The 27,163-nt window shown below is 41.0% G+C and overlaps 1 protein-coding gene across 1 annotated transcript; it reads right to left on the bottom strand.

Moving 5' to 3' along the window:
* Positions 1-11,327: 11,327 nt before the first annotated feature.
* On the bottom strand, positions 11,328-26,918 carry LOC144682289 (immunoglobulin lambda-1 light chain-like). Its single transcript, XM_078544765.1, has 5 exons — positions 26,795-26,918; positions 16,971-17,291; positions 15,144-15,443; positions 13,352-13,459; positions 11,328-12,180 (listed from the first exon to the last, which is right to left on the bottom strand). The coding sequence occupies exons 1-5, from the start codon at positions 26,916-26,918 to the stop codon at positions 12,164-12,166; spliced, it is 870 nt and encodes a 289-aa protein (XP_078400891.1). The 3' UTR covers positions 11,328-12,163.
* Positions 26,919-27,163: the final 245 nt, after the last annotated feature.

Raw genomic sequence — 27,163 nt, 5'->3', positions numbered from 1 at the left:
TTACCTGAAGTTCAAGGGATTCTAGGAAAACCAAAAAGAATAAACACATTGTCTAAGTGGTTCCAATAGAGAAACAATGTTTGATGAGATGAATTAAACATGAAAGGAAATCTGCATCCCAACAGCACTGTAATTTGAATTTGGGACAATCTTTAGGTGTAAATGCAGTGCAGTTTAGAAGATTATTTTGAATCACTAGGATGGTATCTAAGATAAAGGATGTGTCGATAAACATACGGGAATCATAACTTGGATACAAATCAATACACATAAGAAAGAGTTAGTTTTAATTTTGATAGTGTAAATTACAGTTCTTACAAAGTTCAAAGTTTGAGGTTTGGTTCCTGATAATTTCTCAAAAGGGAATTTTCATTTTAAAAGGTTTGACAACAATTAGCACTAATTCAAATGCTGCAAGCTTATGTATTTGTAAAGTCTGTTCCAAAAATATGAAGCTAAGCACAAGACCTTGACAAAGGTAGGCAGAAATCCAATTTTTGGCCGAGTTAACGAATCTGGGATAATGCAAAAAAAGTCAGAAATAATTTAGTGGGGCAATAATATGTTGTTTGAGAAGAAGATAAGGAAGAAAAACATGTCAGTGCTTTATTTCAGTTTTAACACTGTTATGAGAATACGTTGTTGGACTGTAAAGTCTCTCCAGACAAGATAAGATGGTAGCTGTTGCATCTGTATAATGGCATGAGGAAAGTAGGAGAAAGAGTTAGGGAAAGAGGACATAATGTACAAACTGTCTTAAGGGAAGTAAATTTGATAACCTGGCCGTCGACTGAGACATTGGAAATGCACTGAGGGAGATACCAAGGATCTAGAGATCTTCGTTGACGCGGGATAGTTAAATAGGGCCTAAAGAGCAAGGAAACATTATAAACCATGAAGACAATAGAGAAACTGAAGTCAAGAGAATCTTAGGATGATCATGGTCAGGGAAAATAACTTAGAGGTAAAACTATGTGGAATCTGTAGTTCAGGAATTGAAATGTAAGGAGAAATAACACTTAACAACAATTTACCACAAGATGGATATAGGTAAAGGAAAAGCTGGAAAAAGGCTAAATAGATGTATTACTGATTTTATTAATGTGCCTGCGAGCTACAAAGAGTTAAACCACAGGATCTACACCTTGATGACAGGCAGAGTTAAGTGGCTTCCAGAGAGAACTGCCACTGGAAGTGAAGATAGTGAGCCATTAAAAGGTAGGATAAGAAGGTGCATTGCAGAGCTGTTTAAGGTATTGAGGTCTGATATGAGACAGCAGCTTGAGAAAGTAAACTGGAAGGAGTGGGGGTGCCTACCCAGATGGATTCAGATCAGGGAACTCATTTCACAGGAAGAAATGTATAAATTTAAATAAAAACAGAAATTCCATATGCCCTACTGGCCACAGCGCCCGGAGATGGTGCAAAGGATGTACTGAACTTTTTTTAAAAATCATCAATCACAAAAGCAATTTAAGAGACAGGGAACAGCCCAATAGTCTAATGCACCTAAGGAGCTACCCCAAATAGGACCGCCGGGTTCACCCCATTTGAAATAATGACTAGGAGAGCAGTGCAGTTACCTGAGGGAACCATAGTAGGAGTGGGAGATGAGGGACCACTAAAAGGAAGGATACAAGACTATGTGAGGGAAATAAGTAAGTGATTGCATGAGTTAAGGAAGGAAGTCAGAGACCAACAGGTGATTAAGGTTATGGAAACAGGCAAATCCAAAGAGCAACATTGGACCCAGTGGGGAATAAGGTGATGGTCAATGTGAGCCTGGAGCGAACAGGCATGGACCATACGAGTTAATTATGACGGGTGATACATGCGCACTTGTAGATATGAGTACGGGAAATAAATGGAGGCATTACACACAGTTAAAGATACATGACAATTGACCAAGCAGTAACCCGGAGAACGGGAGCCAATGTTAATGTCTCCATAGATCTACACTCCTGGTTGTGGGCATATCAGTACTGGCAAAAAGGTCGGGGATCATCACTGCTCATCCCGCACCGCAGGAGGAACACAGAAGGACACAGCACCGACAGTGCCAAATGCGACACGCAACGGGGAATGATAAATGTAACAGTGGGAGAACAAGTGCTTCCGAATTGTAGTAAGGGTTTGCTTCAGATCAGCCGTGGGAGGTCTGCCACTATCCAGCCACCTTTCACATCTATTTCCGCAGTCCGAGTACAGAAAATTGAAGCCCCTCAAACCACACTGACTGACCCATCTTGTCCGACTATGCATCCAGGACCGACGAATGGTTTGGTACTGGTTAATTAGAAGTTTTGTATGATAATAGTACCCGTAGTCTTGAACATATCCGGAATTGCCCCGCCCCAGTGGTGCTCAACCCATATTCGTGTACTATATGCGCCTCGAATAGGCCAGCTGATGGCTGAAGCATCTCAGTTCAACAGCGAGATGTAACCAGGCTTGTGAGGGAACCACGTTAAGCGCAGCCTGATAAATGACGTTGCCACGTTATTCAATAAAGGGACATCAATAGTTAATTTCATCGACCTAGCAACTGTAGATCAGAAGGTCCCTACCCTGAGCTTTAAGCTTAAGGAGATTCTAGAGCGGGGACAGGGAATTCATAACACCCAATTAAATACAGAACAGGACATGACACGGTTAATCCAAAGCCTGGCTACCGTGCTCGAAAGTCATGCGGGGACTATCGACAAATTGAGTGAAATAGGGGAAAATATTTCAGACGAAACGGGCACATATGGATCTTGGGCACTGGAACACGCCCAAGAGAATTTAAGACAGATTAAGGAAGGGGTAATTCCGTTATGGGTAACTAATGAGCATTTATTTAATCTTTCATGACACAAGAATCATGACTTGACCGGTTACCAGTTCAGAGGTTTAACACGCGTATATAGAATGAGTGTTGAATTTATAGTGAATAGTATATGCTAATAGGCATTGCATTAGTAATACTTGTCAGACCTATGTCAACAACTGGCAGGACATTATATAAAGTAGAAAATATTGGGGTTTTACGGGGGGATTACTATATTTGGTATCATGACATTCCACGATACGCACTAGACATAGAAGGAAATATAGTTAGCACCACATTAGAAGGGTGTAACATAGAAGCCATCGCAGCAGTATGTGCACATCCGATATATGAGTCAAATGAAGCTAAGTGGATTTAAAGCAGCAGCAAACTGTACAATGGGAACTATATATTCTCCAAAAGAACAGACCCATGTTGCATATGCAGGGAATGGGATATATTGTATCACATGGCAGGAAATAATCCAGTACGGAAACAACCGGATATGCCCCAGCCATAATCATTCAGCGTAGCTACACCCACAGGTGCCAGCAAGGGTAGTGAAAGTGGAAATGTTTGAAATATACAAGAGAGGAACGACTACTAATCAGGTCAAGGAAAGCCTTAAGGATAACGTGACACAGTACCTGAATCAATTTCCCTATGAAATTCCCCTATTGCTAGAGCACCTAACCACGATTCGGAGACAGGTTCAGCAGATATAAAGAACATACTATACACTGCAGCAACAGGTTGGAGCCTTAAAAACGGATATTGAACAAATAGATGCTTCCATCTGGTGGGAGGATTTGTGGAATTGGGGCTCAAACGTATAGATACACTGCTGGATTCGAATGATCTCCCATGCCCTAGTTATACTTCAATTCATATTGATTATACATCTAACATACTTGATACATCGCACCCGGAAATCCCAAAAAGTGGCGCTGGGAGAGTTTTTACAGGCGGTGAAGGAATTTAATAAGCCTGAGCCCTGAATTGAATGGCCAGATGATACAGATGGTCTGACTGTACCCTTTACAACCCAAAGCTGGATGACTGACCAGCTTCAATGGGCGGTGGTGGGTAAAGGGATGGACAGTTGGCTACCTTGGGCTAGGCCAAGGGCCAAAAGGGGGCACTGTTAGGGGGAAGAAAGTAAATGAGAATTCATGGTAAGGGAGAATTCATTATAAAGGAATGAATTACTTAAATTAGAATCTATAGGCAGGCCAGCGCAAATCAGTAAATCAACAATTAAACACTTAAACCAGATGAACCTTATACACTCTCACAATTTGTACACCCTCAGAGTTTGCAATCACCACCAAGGTCCTGGGAGTTAGACTGGAGTCAGAGGATGGCAATAACGTAGATTAAGTGTGCTCTTCAACAGATAGGGGAAGGACAGATGGTCCCAGCGGAGATAAGAAGGCAGGTCTCTGCCTGGGTGAAGGTAGGGTCAGATGATGCATGTACCTTTGTACCAGAGATTTGTCTGTTTAATGTAAGCCTATATGTTGACAATATCGAAATCTGGGAACTGTTCTTGTACGTGACCAATAATGTATAAATATGATGAACACTTGTAGTTTAGCAGAGTACTGTCTCAACCTGCATTGAGATGGTGCCCTCCTTGCAATTGCTCGAATAAACGATCGTAACCTGTACCTGAGTCACCTGTGGTCCATTCATCAAAGTCATCACAACAGATTATCCTAACATTGACTGATAAAAAAACACGGATACTCAACTAGAAAAGTGATACTTTTAGTGCGCTGACAACTGATCAGGCCCAATTGAAAATGCAGAGGAAATTTACTGGAAGAGTAGCAGGAATGGGGGGTTTTGGTCATGTAGAGAACCTGGTGACTCGTAGATCAAAGCTGGTTAATGCTAATGTTAATAGAGATATCGAAAATTAGCTGAGGTTTTGATGGTGTGAATGGGGAAAATCGAAAGTCATTTAGAGGACGGTGGGTAACCAGAGGAAAAAGATTTAAGGTGATTAGCAAAAGAAACGGAGAGGAGATCAGGAGTTTGTTGTTAACTGTGATTTGGTTGGTTGTTGCGTGAATTGATGATAGAAACAGACTTTAAAACATAATTTGATAAATGCTCAAAAGGGAGTAAGTTGCAAAATTATGAAAATTAAACATGTGGGTGCAACTAATTGATTGTCTTCTTAAAGCTATTGCTGCAATCAGATGGCCAAAGGGCCTCCTTCAGCCCTGCATGTGGTGTACGATTCTGACACCGGGAGCATTGCCCACTTTGCCGAGCATGTTATGGGACGTGTTGAGATCGGGTGCCGGTGAGGACATCATCACCCCGGTATCCGATAATGCGGTTTCCCGACTTCTTGACCCACCCGCGTTATTTAAACATCAATATGTAAGCCAATTCGGTCAATTAACTATCCGACTCACTGCAATAATACGGCCAGAAAACAATAATACCCCTTCAGGGCGAGTTTAAGACAGATGAGGAATCCATTTTTAAGGGTCAAATTGTTTGGCTGGTTTTTAGAACTGCAGTTGAGACCAAAGTCAGAGTTTGCAGTTCACATTCTATTGACTGCAGGGATAGGTCATTTGAGTGGAGAGCGGAACATTTTTTTTTCATGAGAAGAACTCCCGCCTGATTCATGGGGCTGTTTGATGGAATATTTTGCTACCCGTTGCCCAAGGGCGAAGGGTGAATGTGTCTGAGACAGATAGAGATTTTATCGCAGTTGAAGACCCAACCTCCAGTGAGGAGAAGGGAAGTATTAGGAGGGGGAGGAAGGGGAGAGATAAAAGAGAGCAGAGAGGCGCTCAAGATGCTTCCGTTCCTCAGGCAGGGGAAGGAGCAGCGCCAGGCCCCTGTGATCAGGAGGTATCCAGGAACCCTCATCGGAGGCGCGGGCGAATTTATGACACCTCAGGGGTATAACGGGCAGCGATGCAGCTACCTGCTACTGAGCGAGGTTCGGTGCAGAGGAAGACCCAGGCTTTCCAGAGCGACTGTAACATAACTATGTGAGATGTTCGCAATGGAGATCTCATACTGCCTTGGGAGCCATCCACTGCCTGCTGCATTGAAGATAGCAGTGTTGATTTACTTGTTAGCAACAGGTCCATCCCAGGCAACCTCAGAAGACCTCAGTGTGATAGCATAGCCTGCTGCACAGCATTGCACAGGTGCAATGTTCTGAAGGGCAGGGAATTATATCTACTTCCCGCAGGATGCCAATAGTCAAATTGATAGAGCCCAATGATTTGCAGTGATTGCAGGCGCAAAGGGACATTGACTGCACAGACGTAGTCATTGAGTCTTCTTCTGGACAGCCATGCATCCTCATAAACAGAAAGGGCTTCTCCTCGATCAATGTGTAGTTGGTGCGCAACCATAATCAGAGGTCTGTGCAGGTGTGCGGCAGGTACACGGGTAACAGTCACTTAGTAACTTATGGATTCCAGACTTTTTCATGCCCCGATTCCTTAGAGGAATGGTTATTAGGTAAGAAGGACTATCCACTGAAAAGATGACTAATGACAACTGTGAGTGTGCTCAGATCTGACACAGAGAAGGGGTACAATAAGAGCCACGCCATTACCAAGCTCATAGTGGAGCAGACCATCGGTCTCCTAACGATGAGATTCCTATGCCTGGACAAATCTGGAAGTGCATTGCATTACACCCCCGAATGTGCAGCCTAATGGTCGTGGTTTACAATGCACTGTATAACATCGCTATCCAAAAAGGACTTGCCCTGGAGGGTGACGACACGCCAGTTGGCAACCAGTAAGTTGAGGGCGAAGACGATGATGAATTGAGGGTCCACAAAGTTGTTCCTGCTGTTGGCCCTGGTCGTGGCAAATAGATATGGCAAGGATTTCTACAGTAGAAACATAGAAACTAGGAGCAGGAGTAGGCCATTCGGCCCTTCCAGCCTGCTCCGCCATTCATTATGATCATGGCTGATCATCCAACTCAATAGCCTACTCCTGCTTTCTCCCCATACCCTTTGATCCCTTTCGCCCCAAGAGCTGTATCCAACTCCTTCTTGAAAACATACAATGTTTTTGTCTCAGCTACTTTCTGTGGTAACGAATTCCACAGGCTCACTACTCTCTGGGTGAAGAAATTTCTCCTCATCTCATTCCTAAATGGTCTACCCACATCCTTAGACTGCGACCTCTGGTTCTGGACTCCCCCACCATCGGGAACATCCTTCCTGCATCTACCCTGCCTAGCCCTGTTAGTGTTTTATAGATTTCTATGAGATCACCCCTCATTCTTCTGAACTCCAGCGAATATAATCCTAATCGACTCAATTTCTCCTCATATGTCAGTCCCGCCATCCCAGGACTTTGCTGCACTTCCTCTATAGCAAGTGCACCCTTCATCAGATAAAGAGATCAAAACTGCACACAATATTCCAGGTGTGGTTTCACCAAGGCCCTGCACAATTGCAGCAAGACATCCCTGTTCCTGTACTCGAATCCGCTGGCTATGGAGGCCAACAGACCACTTGCCTTCTTTACCACCTGCTGCACCTGCATCCTTACCTTTAGTGCGTGGTGTACAAGGACACCCAGATCTCATAGCACATTCCTCTCTTTCAATTTATAGCCATTCAGCTCATAATCCGCCTTCCTGTTTTTGATACAAAATGGACAACCTCACATTTATGAACATTATACTGCATCTGCCATGCATTTGCCCGCTCACTCAGCTTGTCCAAATCACACTGAAGCATCTCTGCATCCGCCACACAACTCACCCTCCCACCCAGCTTTGTGTCATCTGCAATTTGAAGATATTACCTTTAATTCCCTCATCTAAATCATTACTTGTGAATAATATTGTGAATAACTGGGATCCCAGCACCGATCCCTGCGGTACCCCACTATTCACTGCCTGTTATTCGAAAAATGACCCGTTTATTCCTATTCTTTGTTTCCTGCCTGCCAACCAGTATTCAATCCTTCTCAATACACTACCCCCAATCCCATGCGCTTTAAGTTTACATGTCAACCTCTTATGTGGGACTTTGTCAAAAGTCTTCTGAAAGTCCAAATAAACCGCATCCATTGGCTCCCCTCATCAACTCTCTTAGTTACATCCTCGAAAAATTCCAGTAGATTTGTCAAGCATGACTCCCCTTTCATAAATCCATGCAGACTCTGTCCGATTCTGCAATTGTTTTCCACCTGCTCAGCTATTAAATCTTTCAAATTGGACTCTAGAATTTTCCCCACTACCGACGTCAGGCTGACTGGTCTATAATTCCCTGCTTTCGCTCTGCCTCCCTTTTTAAAGAGTGGAGTTACATTAGCTACTCTCCAGTCTGTAGGCACTGTTCCAGTGTCTATAAGATCTTGGGTGATGACCACCAATGCATTCATGATTTCTAGGGCCTCGTCCTTCAGTACTCTGGGATGTAGATTAGCAGGCCCTGGGGACTTATCGGCCTTCCATTCCATCAATTTCCCCAACACCATTTCCCTACTAATGCTGATTTATTTCATTTCCTCACACTCATTAAACCCTGTGTTACGCAACATTTCTGGTATGCTGTTAGTGTCCTCCTTTGTGAAGACAGAACTAAAGCATGTATTTAGCTGGTCAGCCATTTCTATGTTCCCCATGATAAATTCCCCTGTTTCGGATAGTAAGGGACCTACATTTTTCTCCACCAATTTATTTTCTCTTCACATGCCCATGGAAATTTTTACAGTCAGCTTTTATGTTCCCTGCAAGCTTACTCTTGTACTATATTTTCTCCTTCTTAATCAATCCCTTGGCCCTCCTTTGCTGAATTCGAAACTGCTTCTAATCCTCAGGTCTGTTGTTTTTTTATGGCCAATTTGCATGCCTCTTCCTTGCATATAATACTATGTCTAATTTCCCTTGTAAGCCATGGTTTGGCCACCTTTCCTATTTTACTTATTGTTTCTGCTGCAGAAGGAATTTGGTGAACCCTTGGTCCCCTTTTTCCCAGCACTCAGTATGAGCTGCTCACATTGATCATATGCTGTATGAAGGAGGGTACCAAGTGCGGCCTCACTGAACCTGGGGGCAGATTCGCCCCTTCTAGAACGCTTCGCCCCTCGTCCCGATGGCGCAGACACCTTTTCATGTAAATAGTAATTAATGCAACACACCACAATGCCAAAAGGTGGATTTGGAAGGTGCTGCCTCAGGGATAATTCAACTCACGCATCTCGAAAATGAATCCTAGATGTCAGAATACTTCAATGCCCGGAAAGGTCGTGCAAAATTGATTCTTATATTTTCATGGCAGACTTAAATCTTTCCCAACTTTGTTAGGCCCTATATCCCGACTTAGGAACTGTAACTTGTTTCTGGTCGTCCTACTGCACTGGCAAGGCCTCATTTTGAATTTTACATTTAATTATTTTATGCTCTCTGAGTTTGTGACATCAGGTACTTATTGCTTATCAACACTATTGAGTTCTAGAATAAATGGTGAGGATGTAGTGTAGAAACATAAAATCAAATCTTGGAAAGGATACGCATAATCAAAAAGTAGGTGCCAAATAGCGATATTAACTAGTCCCCTATCAACGATGGAAGTCATCCCAAGTTATTGATGGAAGCTAGGCTGGAGATAGTCGAAGCTCTGATAACAGTCTTTAAATCTTCCTTGCACATCAGGGTTGTGTCCAAGAAACGGGGGGTTGCAAACTGGGAACTTCTACTAGCCTATCAATTTAACGTCGGTGATGGTAATATTGCTGGAGACAATAGTCAAGGAAAACATTCAGTCTTACGTAGGAAAGACACGAGTTCACATGCCAGAATTAGTTTGTTAAAGTCAAATGTTTCCTGTGTAACCTGATTGACTTATTTGTTTAAGCAAAAGGGCGTTGTTGAAGATAGTTCATTAGATAAATGGACATTCAAAAGGCATTTGATATGCACCACATAGCAGAATTATTTGACAAATAAAACTTTGTGGTATCATTCAAATCACAGTTGTGGCTATACATAATGTGTTTCATGGCAAAATGTGGTAAATGGACGGAGTCACTGTACATGGACAGATTTTTCAGCGATTCAGAATTGACAAGTTGGATTGAAAGGTATCTTTCTGTGCTGGACCAATCTCCAATTTGATAATTATGAGATAAGTTACGGAAAACAGTGGTTAATAGGGATGCAGCAAAATATATACTTAAGTAACTCGCACACAATTTTACACTTGCGGGAAAACAAAAAACGAAAATAGTTTGTTGGTACAGCTTGATAGAGATAGATCAAGTAACCTCGTGTGGAGCATAAACATGGGGACTTTCCGAATTGCAAATTTCTGTTTAGGAGGTTCTATGCAATTCTAAACAATTCGAGGCAAATCCGTGACTTCATCATTCTGAGTAGGCGGCAAGAAACTCATGATCATCGTGGAACCTAAGGACGTCCAGAATTCACCTCCCAATGGCTGATTGCTTCCTCCAGTTATCTTCGTTTTTTCTGCCTTCTTCCCAATTCCAGTGCGTTCCAGTACCAACTGAACAATTTGGTCTCAAAAACCGAGTGAACCCAGGTATCTGCTTCAGCATGCATGCAGATCTATCACTATCCTTTCTTAATACCACTGTCATTCCTGTCTGGCCGCTTGTCACTCATTGTCGCATCTCTTCTCCCACGTTATCCTTATAGGCTACATTCCCTACTACTTTGATGGTTCTCCGCCAAACCCTTAAATACTTGTTGTTTCTTTATTCCCTGCTCCGTGTTATTCTTAGTATCGTATATGGCAGATAAATAATTACGGACTTCTAAAATGTTACCATCATCCCACTTCAGATTTGAAATAATCAACCATTCATTTCAACGAACTAAGATTCCTGCCCTTTGTTGTGGTCCTGGAGATTTCCTGCCTAAACCATTGCGAACTCAATTTTGCGCATAACGTATTGCAAATTCTAATCAGAGCTCTTCGCAATGAAAGCGAAGGGAGAACACGTTGAATGGAGATTCGGCATTCTATTCCCTTCAATTCAAGAGAGTGGAGAATATTTCTGAAATAACCCGCATTTGAAATTAGATTTACAGACAAGCATGTGTAATCAAAGGGGAACGTGTTAATATGCTGCTGATTACACATTGAGGGGTGGAATTCACTACCTATATGAGGTGATACCTTACTCCTGGTGACTCATGCTTTACAGGACTTCGGCATACTTCGGCGGACATGTCTTTTCCAATCAGCGTGATCGCTATAGGCAGCGACGTTCAGTTTAGTCTGTTGCTTCATCCATGAATTCTCAAGGATATGTCAAAGTGGCTCCCGTGCTTTGGCGGAGAGTATTGTGGCATTCTAACTACAGATAATTCTCAGAACTGCACTGGGGTTAGCAAATCTGATAGAATTTTGCTTGATGTTTTAAAATCCCCACCAGTTACTTATGCCATTAATGCGAAGTATTTTACTACCGGTGAATTACCTAAAAGGAAACCATTTTGAAGTAGGCAACGTTGTCCTCATTATTTTATTCAATCTCAAAACCGATATCATAACGCATGCACCTTCAATAATACAGTCCAAAGTATTTGTGAAGTTTCAAATTTAACAGAACGGGGTACCCTTCAAATCAACCTTTTTTCAATGTTAGTTTAAAGCAATTCAACTGAGAGCATAGAAGTTTGCTAGGTTTTGGGAGATGGAAATATTGAGAGGAAAGGAATTTTGAACGCTGTAACCTTACGCTACTTTGAACCACGCTGCTAGAACATGTTGGGCACATTGATTCATTAGTAATTTAAGTTAATTCATGATGTAATTATGTAAAACAAAAACACATTTTCCAAGAATGTAATCACGGCGATGAACAAAAAACCAAAGTTTACATTGACAATTATTTCATAAAGCAACATTGTGTGTTGCTGAAGAAGTTCACGGAGTAATAATACTGCAGATATCACGTGGAAACACGTTAGAATTAACACCAGTTAATCATTATTTTAGTCACGCGCAGGAATTAGATACTAATGTCCGAAAAAAAAAACAGCCAATACAGTAAAGTATTTTGTGCAATATGTTGTGCAATATCAAAGACTGACAGGGATGTCAGTTTCGCTCAGTGGACTTCTTTTGGTCAACGTACCCGTGAACAGAACGGCATTGGAGTATCCCCACAGAACACATCAAATGGAGCTTCGGATGAACAACAATATAAAAACCGTTATCACTTCATCCAACGATATAGGCAATTTCATTTTATGTGGAATCTGTTTTCAGATTAGTTGCATTTTTCCCGGGTGGCAACGCAAATATTTCATTCTTGGCATTTATTCTTCAGTAGGAAATTATATTTCCAGCTTTACCAGTCAATGCAACACTTACTTCTGAACAAGATCTAAATCAACGAAAAAATGGGTATGTTAAATCGCTTGAATTGGTTTGATTTTTGTTTTAACCACTACTACAGCTGTTGCCTTTTCTGTACCTAACGGCGTTTTTTTGGCTAACTTTCGCATTATCTGTCACTAAATCCTTTACATTTGCGTTGGCATATATCAACACAATGTCGTATTTTTTGCAAAGTATTTTTCCGCTGTATAATATGTTCTAACTTTTCATGTGCATAATATTAGGTTATATAAAGAAAGAGCAGTTTATGTCAATAAATATGGTTAAAATAAATTAATATCTACAAGTTTTGCAGTTAGTAGGAGATAGCTGAACTTTAGATACATCGAGGCCAGAGTTGTACTTGATGCAATACGTTGATGGATTTAAATTGCGAAGTTACGACAGAAGCGGTACAAACACGGGAAGATGAAAGAATTGTTCTCGGCTCCCTGCTTTATTTGGCTGAGCAAAGCACGCATACCACGTCGCAAAATACGTGTTTTCCTGATTAGGCAGTAACGCATATGTTCTTGTCTGAAAGGCTTGAAGCCGAATGAAACTTGTAAAGTGTTTAACTGGATGATTGATTTAAAAATATTTTCCTAAAATTTGGAAACAAACAGCGATTTTCACTTATCACATATTTCGACATTGCTGCTCACCACTATTTATTAACATGTCTATTTTACTATCATGCTGTGATAAATGCTTCACATTTAATAGTAATTCCTTCCTTGAGATAAGCTGAGAGTCTGTTATTCTTGAACCAAATTTAGCGTGGAACCTTCCACTTTAATGACTAGCCATAAACAATCTATGAGGATGACTGCATGCAATAGAACTTTAAAGGGCCTCTGTTTTATATCATTGTGCAACACCATCGCAAAAAGGACTGTTTCTTGGACAAATTGTAATAAAGAATGGAAAGGTAGAGGTATCTCACCATCAAACGCTCTGGGATAAAGGAAGGAAATGAACACCCAGGGTTTACTGTAATAAATCTAATGCCTCCGGGCACAATGTTAGATGTATTTAAATGTACTAAGCGACAACTTTATTTCTAATTTTGAGAATTATTGTTGTTGTTTACCGTCAGCGCCTCAGACAATATGACATTTGCTGCATGCAAGCTGTAGCCCAGTGAGTTCGTTTGAATCGCGAATACCTTGTCTTACCTTTAAACGGGTGCCATTTCAAATGTTCCGCAATGATAATTGTCAGAATGAGAATCACGAGGAAGCTTAATATAAACCGATGAATCAGAGAAACGTGGAACCTGCGAACTAAATCATAGAATATGCAAGAACCATCGATTTATTATAGGTGGTATGCTATAAATACAATTATAAGAAACAAACAAATTTAGGATTCAGCAATAGAATTGAAAGAAATTGACCCATAATTACTAACTACAACAGGCCGGACATTCCGAACATGGGTTTTGAACCAATAATTAACTAATTATTTCTGTTCTGCGGATCATTCCCATTATACAGAAAGCAGAAGAACTGTGTTAACATATGTGGGTTGAAGGGTGCATCGTGACAAACCACTCCTCATTGTGTCACCAAATAGATCACAGAAACGGATCTATGCTCCATGATTTACCAGGCTCAGTAGATCCAAATAGAATGTAATGGTGTTCTAGAAAGAAACATTCCATTTGATTACATCTCTGTGTAGCAGTGGATCTATTTGCTCGTTGCCTAATTGCAAATTCACTTTTTTCAACATGAAATACTTTATTATTTTGTCCCAAATAAGATGTATTCCAGTTTAACTTGGGAAATACAGCAGCAGGGTACCTAATTTCGTATGGGAAAAGAATCGAAAGTGCTTAGAATCAGGGTCTCAATAGACTTGTTGGAATTAACTGATTTTACCTTGTGTACAATTAATACATCCATCGTAAAAGGTAATTTGTCGAGGTATTGTATGCTTATCTTATTTTCATGGTATGGGTCAAGTTGGAGATTTTCACGACTTTTATTCGGATGAAGGGAAATTAGATCTAGAAAGTGAATTGCCAAAATAATTTCCGGGTGACGAATACTATTCAGTTAATTATCTATCCCTGTTCATGAAGCAGAGGAATTGCCTGCTACATTGCAGAATGAAGGAATGTTAAGTGGGAGATTGGGCTGATCAATTTACTTAACATCCAAAATAGTGGTGACCTTGGTGCGTTAAGGGACAATAATAAACGCCCTTGCTTCGTATATGAACTCACATTCCAAGGTGAAAAAGACAGCTTTGAGGCATCCTGCCAGAAAAAAAAAATGACTTCCTATATTTGTGTATTCTGAGTATAAAAGGCACTAAATATTTACATAAAGAAGCAAATGTTAGTAATTATACCAACAATGAATGGTTGTGGCAGATCTTTCATGGTTAGAAGAAAAACATAAGTTAAGTGACTATTAACAATGATATACAAACAAAACCCTTAACTAAGCCTACTGTTCAGAGAATTCGAGAATATTAAGCGAGGACGTCTTAATTGGTGACGGCAGCTGTGGAGTAAACAAATTCAATGGTTTGCATGAAAAGCCTGTTTTCCATGGCTTCATGAACGTTTAGATAATGGGTTATTTCCTGGGACATGTAACTTTTGATGCAGGCAAAACATTATGTCTGAAGGAGCGCGGTTTTCAGAAGTTCTTTAGAGAGATAATAGGGCATAACTTAAAACCAATACTCCAACGTTCTAGCTAGCTGGGCTTATAGGAAATAATAATGGGTTTATCGCATGCTCCAACCCCAAGATTCTTGTGCAGATTTGAAATGTGTCATTGTGGAGAGGATGTTGAACAACAGTTGAATGTTAAGGAAGTGGACGAAAACCCTGAAGGGTTTTATTAGCAAGGGCATTAATTTAAATTTCGTTGCATCGTACAATCGCATCTTCTTAATAATCTGCAAAGAAAAGAATCTTAAAACACTTGAATGCTCCACTATTTGGCTCACCCTTCCAATTTGGGACAGTGAAGGTGGCGTTAACTGGAATCATTAGCGTGCGATGAGTTACTTGACAGGTTACGGAAGAGACAGCTCCTGTGACTTTCAAATAGCTGGAAAGTTCATAAAGCCCGTTGGAATTTAGGTGTTTTGATGTCTGTATCCCTGTTTCGATAGAAACGTTATCCTTGTACCAAGTTATGTTGATACTACCCGGGTAAAAAGCACCCGTTTTACACATAATAGTTAGAGTTTCGGATACATTATTCGCAGATAATTCGGACTTGATGTTCAACGGAATTGGAGGAACTGCAAAATAAATCAGAGACAGGCATGTCGCAATGACCAGATGTTGTTCTGTGCAGTCAAAGAAAAGTTTTGTCCAGTCATTAAATTTGCACATGCCCATAAGCTCTACATAGCATCTTGCATTGGAATATGCTGTGATTAGAAAGGTATTTTGTGTTGCAACCTCTGCAGGGTATCTGGAAACCGGATGAAGAGGACAATCCACTGTGCATCACTCTAACGAATAAGGCTAAATAAAGAAGTGAATAATGTCGAACCTAAGCCAGCAAATGTTTTTTTAGCATTTATTTCAAAATCAAGTCAGGCACAGGAAGCGATATAATATGTAAAGAAATATAGCATTAAGGAAAAGTGTTGTCACAGACAGAAACAGAAAATAAGAAGATTTGTATTGTTTTCTTTAACAATATTAAAACCTGCAGAAAAGCCTCAACGGTTATACTTTTCTGTGTAAAAGAGATTGCTTGTTAAAATTCATCATATCAAAAGCACAGTCCTTACACTGGAATCCTCAAACCCTGACTTTATTAGCGCGACTTTAGTACGTAACTTTCAGTTAAGTATAACACATTAGCCCTCTTCCACGTACTTCAGTGCTGAGCATCTCGGAGAGCTACTGCGACACTAAAACCTTTGGGGGAACAGCACGCTGCGAGAACAAATTCCTGATTCCCTTGTTTATTGTTCATGTCCGTGGGCTGGAGGTTGTTCTCCGACTTGCAAAGGCAAGCGTTGTCATGCACCGCCATCACATGTTCAGCGAAATCAAGCTGTAAGTGATAAAGTTTCACTGGCGCCCAATCAGTTGAATAGCGGTTACCAGTTAATGCTATACTTCAAGACATTGAAAATATAACTTTCACCGATTGTCCAAATTAATAATGGATGTATCCCAATACAAAATACATCACCGTTTGCTTGTTATATGACATTCTATTCATTCTGAAATAACTTTTCAGAACTGAATGCTGGGAGTATTAGGCAGTGTATAAAGAATCGAGAGTTAGCTCTTGACGTTGAGAAATAGTGTGAAGTGATGGAAGCGAATCAGTGGTCCCATTATACAACACTTCTCATTGTATTTTATTGACTTCAATGGAAATATAAATCAGAAGACCATTCAACGCGCTTCCACTTCATTACAACCCGCTTTATACTTTGGCGCAAAGTCAGGATCTACAGCAGCTTCTTCGTCAATTGAAAACCAATAAAATTACATTTCAATTCTCAAACACAACTCCGGGTTATTTTAACGATTCTGATCGTGTAAAACGCGCGATATCAGATTGATGTTCTGTTGCATATCTCTTCCGTGTGTCCTTTATATCATTATCCATCATAAGCAGTATGACGTGGGGTATCATTTTCAATTACGATGGAAGGAATGGATTGATTGAATATGTCCCTTACTAGAGCCACTGGGAAGCAAAAGATCAAGGTTCAATGATCATCTTATTTAAAACAAACGCTCGGTATCGTGTGTCAAGAATCACGTACGGAGTAGTTTAAGGTACATTTTTCGCTTACCGTAGATAATAAGCTTTGACCCAGTTCTATTTGCAAATCGGGTAGCCAGATGTTTTACTCCGCAGTAATAAACTCCCGAGTCCGCGGCCTTGACATCCAGGAGCTGAAGCGAGGCTTCGCCTTTCTTCAAAAGAAGAAATCGTTTTCTGCTGTCCAATCCCCACTGCAGAAACTCAGCTTCGCCCAGTTTCCACCAATAAATATTCACATTGGCAGTATCTTGAAAAAGAGGAAACGCGCAATAAAAAGTAACGTTTTCACCTGCCAACCGTTGAGCACTTCCGGGGGTTTGGGAAACTTTTATCTGGCCAGCTACAACATCTGTGAGGAAGAAACGCAAATCATAAAGAAATATTTTCTATGGCGTCAGAAGTAAAAAGGATGAAAGAAGGAAGAAAAACTTCTGAGGCGGGTGCGGTTTGGGAGAAGGGGAATGCATGAAACACACACCTGCGTAAATAATGATGAGGATATTTGCACATGGGGAAAAAACAACGTTCAAAAACATTTTCAGCAGTAGAAATTCTCAATACACTGAGGAAAAACTGCGCCCAGGTTACTTGGCAACCACATACGGAATTAAACTTCCAAGTTAATTGAATGTGCCGACTGCCTATCGGATGGGCCAAGTCAACCGGTGGCGGGACAATCAGCCCTTCGCAACATATGTGGTCAGTACATTTGAATAAGTATCCGTGATTGGCCCCAGAATTTTGCTGTTGTCATGGTCAACCTAATTTTTGACGCGGAAAATGTGACCAGAATGAATAATTAAACGGATCTTCAGGATTAAATATAAGTGGTTTGTTAAGATGGCAAATATTGTTTCAGCAACTCATTGTATTTTCAATTAATTAAAAGGGTTTACCATCCTTGCACAAGGCTGCAGGTGGCGAGGTGTGGGGTAAATCAAACCGAACGTGCCGCCATGAAACAAATCCCATAAACAAGTAATTGCACAATACAATTTCAAAATGATTTGTTGGTCATTGGTACTAAATACTCTGAAGGTAAAGAGACTGATCGCCTCTTCGCCGTTTCAGGGCCTTTTCTCATGGAATCGACGTGCAATTGTCCTTGTAGTAGCCCATCGCTACTCCTCATGCAATTTGCACTGCACGCACAGCCTGGGAACAGCTGCAAATGAAATAAAGAGTTTTTCTCCTTCATTCTTTTATGAGGTTTGGGCGTCGCTGGCAAAGCCAGTACTTGTTGCCCTTCCCTAATTGCTCTTGAACTGGCCTTGCTTGGTCATTTCAGAAGGCGGCTGAGAAGCAATCACATTGCTGTGGGTTCGGAGTCTTGGCCAAACCAGGTAAGGATAACAGATGTCCTTCCCGAGTGAAGCAGATGTTTGTTTTTTTTCCACAACAATCGATGATAGATTCATGGCTTCATAGTCCAGATTTATTAACAGAATTCAAGTTTTTGAGCCCATGTCCCAAGAGCATTAGCCTGAATCTCTGGATTACTAATCTAAAGACATTACCACTAAGCTACCGTCTCCCCCATGTGGTATGTTGAGCAGACAGCCCACGGACGCATATCACAAAGGTTTAATTATTGGCATTTCCACAATTACTGCTTACCAGTACCATTAATTTACAGAAGCTTACAATTTCTTCATTACAAGTTATGCACATCCAAAGCTAATCCGTGGACACATTTAAAACTTCGCACACTGGCATCGTCTATGCACATTGATGGTAAGGCGATTGTAAATTTACTTAGCTGCACTTAATTTGAACATTATCTTCGTATATTTTTAAGGCAGAGCTGGATACTTGGTAAGCAAGGGAATAATAGGTTATTGGCAGTAGGTGGGGTGCAGATTTCAGGCTGCTATCAGATCAGCCATGCTCTTATTAAATAGTGGAGAAGGATCGAGGGGCTAAATGACCTACTCCCGCTCCTTGTTCGTATGTTCGTATGCGTTTATTTATGGGACGCAAGCTGCTCTGTGCATGATGAACATATAAATGTTCGCCTTAAACTCCTACCAACTTGTTATATACATACATAGTTCCTCCCAGGCCTTATTCTTGGGCAGGGTTGAAAATGTCTGCAATGCTTAATCCTAGATGTTCACTTGTCATGTTTTTCTTCGACATTATTAGTACACAGCTACTTACCCGACTGCATTCATAAATGTTATAACAAAACAATGTGGGTCACAGATTTGAAGGATGTGATGATACTCCATTGTCTTTTTCCGTCTTCTGTGTAATAATATGACACATCGATCAATATCTTTCAAGACAACTGATGCTAGGATTAAGAATTTAATGAAGTTGCAAAGCAAGAATGACACAAGTCTCCTTACTCTGAGACAAGCTATATTAACGCTTCAATACGGGAACAGCACCATCTGGAAGTTCCCCCCCCCCCCCCCCCCCCCACCCCCAAGCCACTCACCATCCTGACTTGTTAATATGTCGCCGTTCCTAAACTGTCGCTGGGTCAAAATCCTGCTACTCTCTCTAACAGCACTGTGAATGTACCTACAGCGGTTCAAGAAGGCAGCTCACCACCACCTTTTCAAGGGCAATTAGGGGTGGGCAACAAATGCTGGCCTAGCCCGCGACACTCACATCCCAGTAATGGTTTATCTAAAGATGTGGTGTTTGTTCCCGGGTAGTGCGCCGTGCTGTTTATAAAGACAATAGAAAATTGCATTACCTACTGTTTGTAAACTGTTTGGTTTGAACTAAAGTGGCATTTGGAGATTGGCCACTGTTCCTGTGAGTAGATTGTCCTGTAACAATCTAGATTAGTTTTGTTTTAATTACACATTTTCGAAAAATGTTAATTCTCCTTTGTGCTTGACAAATTAATTATTTTACTGACGATGTAGATAGTAGGGTAGATGAAGGGGAGCCAAGGAATGCAGAGTACGTGGATTACCAAAAGGCATTAGATAAGTTCCCACTCAAAAGGCTAATATGGAAGATAAAGGCTCATAGAAATCGTGTGATAAATTAGCGTGGAGTAAGGCTAGGATAGGAAAATCATTGTTTTAAGTTTTCATGCTGAAGCTAATGAAGTGTGGCGAGGCTCAGTGAAGGGGAATTAGCTATTTAAAATTTACATTAATGATTCAGACAAACAGACCATTAGAAGTATACAAATTGTGCTGATACATAGCTAGATATTTGTACAAGCTGTGAGGAGGAAACAAAGTTCTGAAAATAGATATATACTGGTGAAGTAAATGAGCCACAAGGTGAGAGATTAATTATAATGTGGGGAAGTGCATGCGTATTCACATTGACAGTAAGAATAGGCAATGAGATAACGCTTTTAAATGTTAATGTTCCGAGAGAATAGCTGTACTTGAGCATGGAACACAGAAAGTTACTGTAATGTACAAACTATTTGCAACATTTTGTAATAGTTGACCCTGATATGAGCTTCCGGCTTCATGTTGAGACCACCTAATTTCTCGTGCACAATATGCGCCGACTTCACACCGGTCTCAGGACTACGGATCCTAAAATCTTTATTTCTATGTTTAATACCTCTTAAGTTGTCTGTTGTAAAGGATTTCACCTGGTCTTCTACATTCTACCTCCGTTAACTTGCTTGCTTGCACCAACTTCTGTTCACATTTCACAGCTGTGTTGGCTGATCTACAATGGTTGCGGCTCAAGCAATGCTGACATTTTAAGATTCGCAACTTTCCCTTCAAATCTCCCCATGGCTTCACCACTCCCTATATTTATAATATTTTCCAGTCCCACAACCTTTCGAGGTATCTGCATTTATGTAATGTGAGGAAATGTGAGAATGAGAGGAAAAAAGAAAAACATGTAAGATAGACAGGAAGAGATTCTACAAGCATATAAAAAAGAAGACAGCGTCTAAAACAAATATAAGGCGCTTAGCTGATGAGACCGTGGAATTAATAGTGCCAAACAAGGAAATGGCCGATACTTGCAACAATTTTTGTAACTATCTTTACGGTAGAAGACAAAAAAGGCAGCCCGAGAATAGTAGAATATCAAGGGGGAAAAGGGCAGCAGGAATGTAAGGCAATCACTGCCACTGATCGAAAAAAAATCTGCGTCACTAATGGACTAAGTGTCGATAGGTCCTCTGAACCTGATGGCTTGCATTCTAGTGTCGTAAGGAAGTGGCTGCAGAGATAGAGGAGATACTGTAACCTTCTAAAATTCCCTAAATTCCGAAAAGGACACAAAAGATTAGAAAACAAGCTTATTTAAGGAAAGAAGCAGAAAGAAACCTGGAAAAATATAGGCCCTTAAGTCAAATGTCTGCCATTTGAAAAATGTTTGAATGAGCATTAATGAAGAAGCCAGAGGGCATTTAGAAAATCAGGGAACATTCCAGTAAAGTCAGTATGTTTTTGTGGAAGATAATTGGTGTTATACAAATGTATTGGACTTCTTTGAGGATGTATCAACCAGGGCGGACAAGAGGGACCCAGTAGACGCAGTGCATTTGGAGTTCCAAAAATACAATTGATATAATGTGCTAATGGAATGTTACCGCACAAGGAAAGACCTCAAGTTGCTGAGGGTATTCTCTTTTTTTGCATGGAGAGAGATATAGCTATCTAACAGGAAACGTTAGCATTTGAATAAATAAGTAATTTTTGGATTGGTAACCTGCAACTACTGGGGGCCACCGGGATCAGTATTGAGGCTTCAACTATTTATAATATGTATTGCTGACGTGCACGAGGGGACCGATCATATTATAGCCAAATTTTCTGACTACACAGAGATAGGTATGAAAGCAACTTATGAGAAGGGTGCAAAAAGTCGTCCGAGTAGTACTCAGTAGTATAAAATTTGGTATATGGAGCTTAATGTCGTAAAATGTGAGATTGACAACATTAGCAGGAACTATATAAAAGCAGAATATTATTTAAAAGGAGAGAGACTTGAGAATGTTGTGGTCTGGTTGTGTACAAGAAGTTCAAATCTGAGCACGCAGGCAGAGCAAGGAATTACGAAGGCAAATACAATGTTGGTCTGTATCACAAGGGTGGACTATAAAAGTTGGGGAGTCTTGTTACAAATGTGCAGGGCATTGGTAAAAACACTGCTGGGCTACTGCGTACACTTGTGTCGCCCTTATTTGAGGAGGGATATATTTGTACTGGAGACATTTCAGAGGAGGTTCCATATGTTGATTCATAACATGAGCATTTGGTCATATGAGAAACGTTTGAGTGGACTGGATCTAAACTCGTTGGAGTCAAGAAGAAGGAGATATGTCCTTATTGAAATAAATAAGATTCTATGGGGGTCCTGAAAGGAAGATGCTGATAGGATATTTCCCCATGTGTTGCAATCTAGAACTGGGAGCACAGTTTTAAAATAAGGAGTCTCCCCGTTCAAACGGAAATGGTGAGGAATGTATTCTCCGAGACGATCTTTAATATTGGGAATTCCCAATAGAGCAGCGAAGGCGTGGTAGTTGAATGCATTCATGGCAGAGTTCAACGGATGTTTGATCAGCAAAGCAGTCGATTGCAATGGGGGAAAGGCAGGAAATTAGAGCTAAGCCATAACCAGTGCACCCATGATCGCATTTGATGGTAAAACAGTTTGGATGGTCCAAACGGCCTGCTCCTTCTCCTTATTACTTATGCTCTGGTGTTTATGTTCTTTTGAGTATTCGTGATTGTGTTTTATTCACCACTGATTGCCTTGCCTTCAGCTCCCTATGCCTTAAACTCTGGATTTTCCACCCTAAATCTCTCCAACTTCCTACCTCGCTTTCATCTTTAAGACACTCTTTAAACTGAGCTCTTTGAGCAAGCTTTTAGTCATCTGCCCGAATATTTCCTGATGTACTTTGGTGACTAATTTGGCTCTATAACTCAACTGTAACGTACGCTGGGACGTGTTATTACGTCAACAATGCATTACCACTATATGTTTCTGGTAATACACTGAATTTACACTGTTTTTTACATAGCAAGTGTTGTTGTAAATGTGATATTAGTTTTCTCCATAATAAAACTGTCCAATGCTAAGATTGTCCAATCTCTAGAAATATTTGCTTTGACATCGAGGTGGCAATTCTATGGGCCACCTCGCTGTCAAAGCAGTCATTTCCAGAGATCGGGCTTCTAGAATTCGGAAAAGCTATCGACAGCCTTCAAAGTTGTATCATTGACAGTTATTTCAGCTGGGGTAAAGTCTGAATTCGGTGGCGTTTGCTGGAGTATTTCCGTCTTCTTTAAACTGAAGGTGATCCCATATTCGTCAACTTCTTTTGAAAAAGTCAATGATCCTTTGAAGGCCATGTTCACAGTGTGGCAGGAGGGCAAAGGCAACCGCAAAACAGCAATTCTCTATCATAATCCATTTTACTTTAGTGGAGGGATTCAGTCATCCCGGATTAAACAGATTACCATCTGCTCTGCATTGGATGCACGTTCCATCAACATTCTCATCCAATGGCACAGAAAGCATAATAAAAAATGATATGCTGAAGAAGACAGGGGCTGTGATACACCGTCCATCACACCGCTTGTTAAATAAAAATGATTAGCATATTCAGCGCAATCAGGGACTCTGGGCTTTATTCCATTGTGAAACTTTGGTGTCATAGTTGCAGCTCTATCAGGGCATTCAAGTCTGGCGAAGACTGTCCAGAAGGCCACTACGGTAATATCTACCCTCCTTTTTGCCTAAGAGATATGATCCACCCACGGATATTAAGTAATTGGGCACTTTACAAATGAGATGCATTCAATATATCATGGACATCAAAATGCCGAACGTAGTGTTACTTCACAGAGCGGATATGTCTGGAATTTAAGCACTGCATTAGAACGCAGCTCAGTCAACGTGGGCACCTAGTATGTGTTACAGATGATAAAATCCCTCAGTTGGCCGCGCATTGCCAATGTGAACTTGGACACCGCTTGCAAGGTGGGCCTAGAGAAGCTTCAAGGGCTTTTGAAGGTGAACTTCAGGAAATGTAACATCTCCACTGCGGATGTGCAAAAAATCTACAAGGAAGAACTACCTGGGGAGCCTACCTCAAATAATGGCGTTGTTTCCTTCCCGCAGCAAAGGATTCAGGAAGCTAAGAACAAAAGGCAAAGTAAATAGACTGGGCAGTCCCAAAAAATCAGACAAGGCATATTTGCCCTCAATATGGGAAGTAATGTTGGTCTGCAATCGGGCTGCACAGCTATCTTAGCATGCATAATAAATGACTATGCAAGCAAGAAAGTGGCATCTTCGATAACGAAGGGAGACGCAGTGAAGGATAAGGACTTCTAAAGGCGATATATTAAAAAATGAAGAGCTTTATTGCATCTCGGGAACTGTTATTCTGGCGGGGGAGTAAAATAGCATCAACTTTTATACTGTTAGTGGAATTAGGAGAAAGGTTATGAGCTGTTGGAGCAGTAGGTACTCTGCCACTATACTGGATGAAGTGGAGACTCTTGAGAATTCTAAGGAAAATTAGTTGAACGAAATGAGCATGTGATGTGGCGCTATCTGAAGAAAGACAATCATATTGGGCCAAATGCTCTTGTGTAGGCCGTTGGCGTTCCACTGAGACAAACAGAATTGTGACTTCCGCCATTATACGATAATTAGCGTAGATAGCAAGAGTTGAACCAGTTTCGTTTGCTATGCTACCAGCCCAATCGTTCAATATTTTATAGATGCCTTACTTTCTTCAAAGCAGCATAAAATATATGTCCGGTTTATAAACGCTATTTCAGCAATTTATTTTTGCACATTCGTCGGCCTACTTTTTTTATTTTGTCACGGCTTAAGCAAGCCCAGCTACGGAGTTGAAAGCTAATACTGGTGATTTGAGGGTCATTGTGCAAAGACTGAACATGTCAACATTTACTATGTTAAGGTGAAATGAGAGAGGACATAAAATTATGATTTTATTGAGAGGAAAAATCTATCAATTTAAGAAAAGTAATGCAGCTAAATAGTCATTTATGTCATCGAAGGAGTTCGACCAGAAGATTAAGTATTTTTATTGCAACCTCTTTTGATCTCTGCTGTTTTCCCTGGTGCATTGTTTAGGCTGTTATAAATATCGACATTGTTGATATTAGCTGCCTAATATGTGTGCTTACTGTTTCCTCTCTGGCCCTACTTTCTGTCACACTGTAAACCGGACAAGATGGTCCTTCATTATTTTGTTACATTATTGAGATAAATCATTAAGATTTCAAAATTTTTATGTACAGTGAGATCGTCATTACCTGGATTGTACGAATTAAGATTCTCTGATCTTGACCTTATTGATGTGGCTCTAAATGTAGTTTTTTTTAAGAGACCACAAGAGGTGTACAAGCTCCGACTATCTTAGAGTGATCCATGCATTGCAAAGATTGCACATCACATCCTGAACACCTGCACAATCTCATTCTTGATATCCTGTTCAGCAGTTGGCTGATTTTATAATTGATTGCCATATTGTCTCTGTGTTAAATGTAATGTCTGTATTGTCTTCATAAGATCCATTTTGAACTTCCTCTGGTTAATTCAATTACAGTTATTCCGTACCTACCAGACACGTTTATGTAACTTGTATCATTCATTTACATTTTCCGTCGTAATTTTCCTTTGCACCCTTTCTAACTCGATCACATACTGTTTGCAATGTGCTACCACTAAGGTACTCAGTTCTCTGCTTTGGAATAATTAGTGCTTTATACAGTTCTACCGTAACGTCCATTCTTTTGAGTAATAAAGACAAGTATTCCGAACGTCTCCTAAGCTATTATCTGTGTGTTCTCATGTCTTGCATGCCCTCTGCAAATTAATTGCCTCACAATTCTCCTGTTCAAATTAAAGGATTGTATTTTACCGGGAGTGGGGAGCGTGCACGTAAACTGCTGTGGCTCCCATCCCACCACCTTCCCGCCCAGTCCCGAGGTCGCCCCCAGAAAATGGGGATCGGTCGGGAGCCGCGATCGGCAGCACGCACGCCGTATTGAAATGGCAATTTACGGGTAAACTGGGCTTGTAACCAAGCCCATTGACGCCAAAGGTACGTTGCTCACGCCATAATGAGAGGCGGAAGACCCTTTTGGGAAATCCTGAATGAGCCTCGCAGCGCTTTATTGCTGTAGGTTACTCGGCGTGTTTTCGGACGGCTTCACGTCGATGTAGTATCGAGTGGGAGGAGCGATCCGAACCACGCTTTCCCTCTCTCTCTCTCTCTCTCTCTCCCCCAACCCCCCCCCCCCCCCACCACCCCACTCCACCCCACCCCCAGCTCCACCCCCTCCCCACCCTTCCTGTTATTCAGCCAATTGTTACTTTTCTGTCCACCTGACGTCCGGCTAGCATCCTCGTACAGTCTACAATTTTATTTTTCACAGTCAACTACAAAGTGGTCCTTGCATCATCTGCGACATTCTTAAGTATTTCTGCTCTGCTTAAGTCTGCATAGTTGTTGCAGAAGGCGATAAGGAAAGGGTCTGGTAAGGAGACCTGTGGACCCCCTCTGGAAACAGCCTTCCAGTCAAAACATAAGCACCTGGCTACCATTACGCTATGCATTTTTTTTCAATGAGTGAATGTGATATCCCATATGCTATTTCCCTTGGATCCCATGGGGTATTTTTTTAATTCTCAGACCTGTCAAAAACCTGCTATAATCCATGTTGTCTACATCAAATTTATTAAGCTCATTAACCTTATCAACATTCCGTGTGACCTCCTCGACAAATTCATTCAATTTAGTCAAGCGCACTTTTCCATAGCTTGATTAATCCGTGCCTTTCTAAGAGAAAATGAGTAATGTGCGCTGAATATTTCCATGAATTGGCCCGACACCTAGATTGAATTTAGTGGTACCGCCATCCTCCGGCACAACGCCTATGGCGAGAGGGGATTGGGAAATGATTCCCAGATCCTTTGCTATTTCCTCCATTGCAGGCGATTGATGCATCACATCACGGTTCTCTGCACTGACCATCATCTTCCGTATATTTCCTTATTTAATATTTCATCTGACGCATCCTCTTATAGTCCTCGTTGTTTGTTGTGTGTCTAAATTTTGCATCACCTGCACGATTTGGAATTTATACCTATCACATGTCATGATAAATATAGCGACGAGAGCAGCCGTCCTATTAGGTGGCAATCGTCGTATATTCTCCCTCCGCAATTTGAGATAAAAACACAATGGTTTACCACTGCTCTCTGCCACCCACGTCTTATTTT

The sequence above is a fragment of the Cetorhinus maximus genome, chromosome 6, assembly GCF_964194155.1.
Source record: "Cetorhinus maximus chromosome 6, sCetMax3.hap1.1, whole genome shotgun sequence".
Lineage (NCBI taxonomy): Eukaryota > Metazoa > Chordata > Chondrichthyes > Lamniformes > Cetorhinidae > Cetorhinus > Cetorhinus maximus.
This window is presented reverse-complemented; position numbering and strand designations above follow the sequence as displayed.